The sequence below is a fragment of the Lactuca saligna genome, chromosome 9 (assembly GCF_052625555.1).
Source record: "Lactuca saligna cultivar CGN05327 chromosome 9, ASM5262555v1, whole genome shotgun sequence".
Taxonomy (NCBI): Eukaryota; Viridiplantae; Streptophyta; class Magnoliopsida; order Asterales; family Asteraceae; genus Lactuca; species Lactuca saligna.
The window spans coordinates 167,257,857-167,263,084 of NC_136425.1; the positions used below are offsets into that span (position 1 = coordinate 167,257,857).

General features: G+C 31.8%; 1 protein-coding gene across 1 annotated transcript; it reads right to left on the bottom strand.

The window, feature by feature from the left end:
* Positions 1-995: 995 nt before the first annotated feature.
* LOC145018377 (NAD-dependent protein deacetylase SRT1-like) lies at positions 996-4,626 on the bottom strand. The gene is made up of 14 exons (XM_078976275.1): positions 4,322-4,626; positions 3,943-3,972; positions 3,756-3,848; positions 3,544-3,663; positions 3,363-3,463; positions 2,986-3,094; positions 2,784-2,863; positions 2,598-2,676; positions 2,447-2,500; positions 2,246-2,345; positions 2,073-2,155; positions 1,890-1,957; positions 1,693-1,795; positions 996-1,584 (listed from the first exon to the last, which is right to left on the bottom strand). The coding sequence occupies exons 1-14, from the start codon at positions 4,418-4,420 to the stop codon at positions 1,288-1,290; spliced, it is 1,416 nt and encodes a 471-aa protein (XP_078832401.1). The 5' UTR covers positions 4,421-4,626; the 3' UTR covers positions 996-1,287.
* Positions 4,627-5,228: the final 602 nt, after the last annotated feature.

Here is a 5,228-nt window from a genome sequence, read left to right on the forward strand (position 1 = left end):
ACTCGTTGGAGTGATACAAAAATCAAAAATTAAAGGAAGAATAAATGAGGTGGTATGAACACATGGGTGTCTTTAAGGGTGTGTGAGGTGGGCAACCGCACATGGCCCACGTTGTGGAGGGAGCCCAATTTTATACGATTCACTCCACTATCAATGCTTCAACAATAGAAAATCTGGTAATTTAAAAGACAAAAACCCATATTTTTTCCGGTTCTAATAGCTCAAGTTACAATTAAAATTTACAGAAACTCGTATTTTAAAAAGTTAGGTTTAAAGTAAAAAATTGCATTTTGTCTAATAATGGGCTAATATAGATTTGCAGCACGAGCTTATATTTTGCTCCGATTCCAAATTGACAGAAACAATAAAGATCAAAAGAGGATTTTTCTCTCTTGGTTTTCTGAGTCCACCAAACCCCTCCTCTTGTTTCTGATTGCGCTCATGCTCTCATTTTTATTGTCGACTAAAATTAAACAAATATCTCACTCTTCTTGATTTCTAAATCTGATGGTCTCTTGTTTTTATATTCTTATTGTTGTCGTTGATTAACGAATGAAACACACTAACACACAATTTTGGACTTCACATTAGTGCATTACAAAATAATTTTTGTTTCGAGCGAATTCTCTAATTGCTAGTTTCTATAAACCTTTTAATGCTTTGTGCCATCTGCATAGTTGATTAGAATAATAGAATAATGTTTATGATTTTAGTGTTATATCATATATAATTTTCAACAATTATGCATCCTAAACATTAATTTGGTAGTGAAAAATATATAAAAAAAATGAAGAATTAAGAAAGTCTTAATGTGGGGCTCTTGATAAAAAAAAAACTCGAGTTTTTTCTTATAATCAAAACAGTGGTGATATTAATGTAGATAATGCAGATGTTGATAGAAATAAAAATTGAAGTTGTAAAAGTCCTATTTACAGGTCCACAACCTCATAAGAAGTTACTTAATGGTTTGGTTGTGATAACTACTAAGAATGATATACTGAAAAAAAAAATATTAATTATTTACAAATCTATCGAGTTTACACAAAAGGTTACACCAAACTTTCCATTAAAAGTGTTTGAATCTTTTTTTTTTTTTTCTTTTTTGATATATGACCTAACAAAAGGTTACTAAACCCTCACTCAAAACCAAAAACAGTTTTAGTTTTTACAAAAGTCACAACCGAGTCAACTCAACTCTACTAGTTTCAAACTTGACTCGGTTTCCCTTTACTTCCAACCATTGACTTTCTTTGACCACTATCACACAACATATACCTAGATTCACCATTAATGAACTCTCACCTTCTTTGTAGGCACATTAGCTGTAGATATATCATCTACACCACTTCCAAGATTCATCTTTTCTCTTTCTCCATTAGAGATATGAGCTGTTTTTGAAGGTGATAATTCATCAAATTGAGCAATGTTTGTTGCAACAGCATATGTAGAAATTGTTTTCCCTGAATCTGAAATGAGTTTTCTTTCAATCACATATGATTGTCCACAAAATCGATCTTCATTTGCCATGTCTCTAAGCTGCTGAATCACAATGTTCTTATCTTCATTAATGTCTTCTGTTGATGCCTGAAAATTTCAAATTAGGGTTTCAATCAGCTTTTTCTTTTTGTTGTTAAGGTTTTGTATTTTTAGAAATCTATCAAATTATAACAATTAAAAAGTGAGGCTTTTTACCTCAAAGTCAACGGGATAGTCAATGCTGATAAACTTACAACCACAACCTTCACTGAAGTTAATCGATAAAACCATGTGAAGTGGTCTTGATTTAAGTGTTTCCCTACACAGGGACCAAAAGATAACAATCTTCATAACTCAGGGGTCAAATTGTAAAATTGAAACTTAAAGAAATTCCACCAATAAAAAAACAAAACCTTTTTAGGAAAAAGGGTTGTTGGTGTAACACAGCAGTTTTTAGCTCTGGTCTTTCTGGAAAAGTAACCTGTGAATAGATTAAATGCAAGAAATAGCAACATACTTTTATTTATTTTGTTTATATTTTTTAAAGAAAAAGAAAAAATTGAAAGTATAATGGTGTAAATGGAAGCAAATCATACCTCAACTGATTCAATAAATGGAATCAGAGCTTTTTCTCCATGAATACTAGTAACTCTAAGAGACCATTTTGCATATTTTGTCTCTGTAATTTAAGTTTTTATAAAATTACAAATCTTGCAAACAATTCCTTTTTTTAAAAATTTCATCTGATTAGAATAAGAAAAAAATATACCTGAAGTACATCGAAATTGATTAAAGATAATTTGAAAAAGATCCACACGAACATATGGAGGGATTTGCATTTTAAGAAGATGCAATACACCAGACATCACCTAATTTAAAAAAAAAAAAAAAAAAAAAGGTATTAAATTTAAGGTTAAAAAAAAAATGATAATAATAATAAGTTATTTAAATTAATGTATATCTAAAATACCTTGTCAACAAAACCACGAATCACCAAACTTGCTCTATTGTCTTTTGGAGTTTGCTTTAAAAAGGTTTAAAATCATTAACAATTAACACCCATGAATAAATAAATTTGTAAAAGTATAATGTAAGGGTATTTTAGACATTTGAGTGAATACCTGAAGGTTGACAATTACCATCTTTCCTCCATTGCGAATGGACTTTAGAGGGAGGTTGCATGCAGGGGTTATCTGCAAACTGCAAGTAAATTTAATAACCAACATGACAATTAACAAAATGTCAAAATTACCCTTTTATTTCTTTTTATAGTAAAAAAAAAAAAACTTTTTTATTATAAAAATTACCTAGTCCCCAAACATAAAACAAGATCCGACATTCTACAATTTCTTTCTGCTGCTTTCATTTCAGTAGGAGGTAGTTCATCCTATATAATGAAATAAAAGTTGCCCAAAAACTATAAATATTAAATAATAATTAAAAAAAGGTAGCAAATTTCTATATAATTAATTATTAATTAATAATTAATAATTAATAATTAATAAATACCTCCCAATCAAGAACACTATCTCTTAATTTAGCTCCACATTTTGCATCAATACAACGCCTTGATGTCTCCTTTAAACCAACAGTTTCCAATTCAAAATCTCTCAAATACCTACAAAACAATTGACTTTTTGACTTAATGCAGAAAGAACAACTTAATGAAGAAAAAAAAAGGTCAAGGAAACGAGACTTTTCCCACTAAGTTTGACATTTTACAAATGTGCCCTCATTTGCTTTTTTTCTTGTATTTGCACCTCTCTACCCATGTTGAAATTGATAGTGTGAAATTTGTTTTTGAAATGTAAGGATAAAATGGTCATTTAGTCTTATTCTTTACAGAAGTTAATGGAGAAATAAAAAAAAGGAAAAGAACCCCTTACTCTTTCCCACATTTAGGGCAAACTTCCCTAAATGAATTTCCATGCAATTCTGAAAGTTTTTGTCTTGGTATTCCAGAACGAAGATGAAGGCTATCAACATTCTATACAATATAAAAAAATAAAATTCAAATTCAAGATTTTTTTTTACATGATTTTAAAAAAAATAATAATAAAATATAACCTGGCTGATAACGAACTTCAAAATACCAGCTTTTTCAAGTCCAACCAAAGCCATATGAGTAAGACTTGGTGATGCGCGATGAAATGGTAAAGATGCTTCTGGAATACCTTTGCCCTCACGCTGTAATTTAACGAAATTATAAATGGAATCGATGTTAATTTACTGTTTTTTTTTTTTTTGGTTTTTGTATTTTGGGGAATTGAAAGTTACACCTGAAGAGTCCAAACGCCTTTTGGGCCTCGAAAATCAGGTATTCCGCAAGAGGTTGATATTCCTGCACCTGTGAATGCCACTAGATGCTTACTCTGCAGAGGAATTTTGTAAGAATATAATCAAACACTTGTATTGATATTTTTTTATGCGATTTTGAAGTAGATATGAAGAATTGAAAAGTGTAACCTTTTTAATCATCTTTGCGAGTTGTTGGATCTGCAAATGAAGAGAAATTTGTGATATCAGTAGAAGTAGAGGGACTTGTATCTGTAGAAATGTAAATTCCTTTCGGTTGTAATCTAAAAACGCTTATTTGAATGAGACTGTTTGATCGCGAGAGGCGCAACAAGTTTAGGTTTAACTTAATCAAACCCATTTCAACCAAAACACAGAATCCATCGAGAACATGATCACTAGAAAGAATTAAGAAAAGATTACGAAAGAACACGGTGATCATGAAAGTGAAGAGCTGCATTCGAAATTAGGGTTTGGAATGGACTAGCATTAGAGCAAATTTTGAAAGAGATAGCTATGAATAGGGAATTAAAAGGGAAAAGAAACAAACTTTTTGTTGTAAATCATCTGGGGAGTCGAACATCTCGGACATTCCGACATCCCCAACGTCTTCTTTATAGGAGAGCTTCTCTGCATACCCTAGTGACATTTTCTTGAATTTTCCCTCGATTAAGGCACAAGATTCTTGATGGAGAACGAAGGGATTTTTTGAAGAACCAAATCGACTAAATGCGAGCTAAATCAGTAGTTAGCGGTGTCAACGATTAAGTTGATTCTTTGAAAATGGGGCAAAAATGGGTTCTAGATGTCCCAACATGAGCCGAAAAGAAAATCAAGTTTCAAGTTATGAAATAAAAGTGTCACGGTGTTTTTTTCATTACCCAATGGGCCAGGACATATAAGTTATAGTATTATGTTAGGCTCCTCGGTAGAGGTGGCAAAAATTGACACGACACGAAACCCGACACGAACCCGACACGAAATAAACGGGTTTAGGTAAGATATTTCAATCCGTTTAAATAAACGGGTTGACACGACACGACACGAAAATTAAACGGGTAAGGTTAGGGTTGAGAATTTCAACTCGAATATGACTCGAAAATGACCCGTTTATTTATATGCAAATTTTTTGAATTATTTAAATAAACTAGAAAGATACAAAACCAAAACCATAAGTAAAAGAAAACCTTCGAATTGAGTCGTTTTGTAATGTCGAATTAACTTAGCCGTCTAGATCAAGACTTAATTTCAGTTTTTCCATTCTCTCCTAAACTACCGAGTCTCTTTCACCACTCTCACATCCTCGTGACCTTTTCATCCGCCTCTCCAACTCCTACTCTTTTAATTTTGTCATCTGAACTTGCTATGACTTCATCTATTCTGCCTCCAAACTATTAGTTTTTCCTCTCCGCCTACCTAACTCCTACTCTTTCAACATGCTCAATCTTTTAACCTCA

Excerpts from the sequence above, each read along its gene's own strand:
- LOC145018377 (XM_078976275.1), bottom strand. The coding sequence starts at position 4,420 with ATGTCACTAGGGTATGCAGAGAAGCTCTCCTATAAAGAAGACGTTGGG. Across the intron at positions 2,346-2,446 it reads TTCGTGGTTTTGTTGACAAG|GTGATGTCTGGTGTATTGCA; the intron begins GTATTTTAGATA and ends TTTTTAAATTAG. Across the intron at positions 1,796-1,889 it reads CAACCCTTTTTCCTAAAAAG|GGAAACACTTAAATCAAGAC; the intron begins GTTTTGTTTTTT and ends GTCCCTGTGTAG.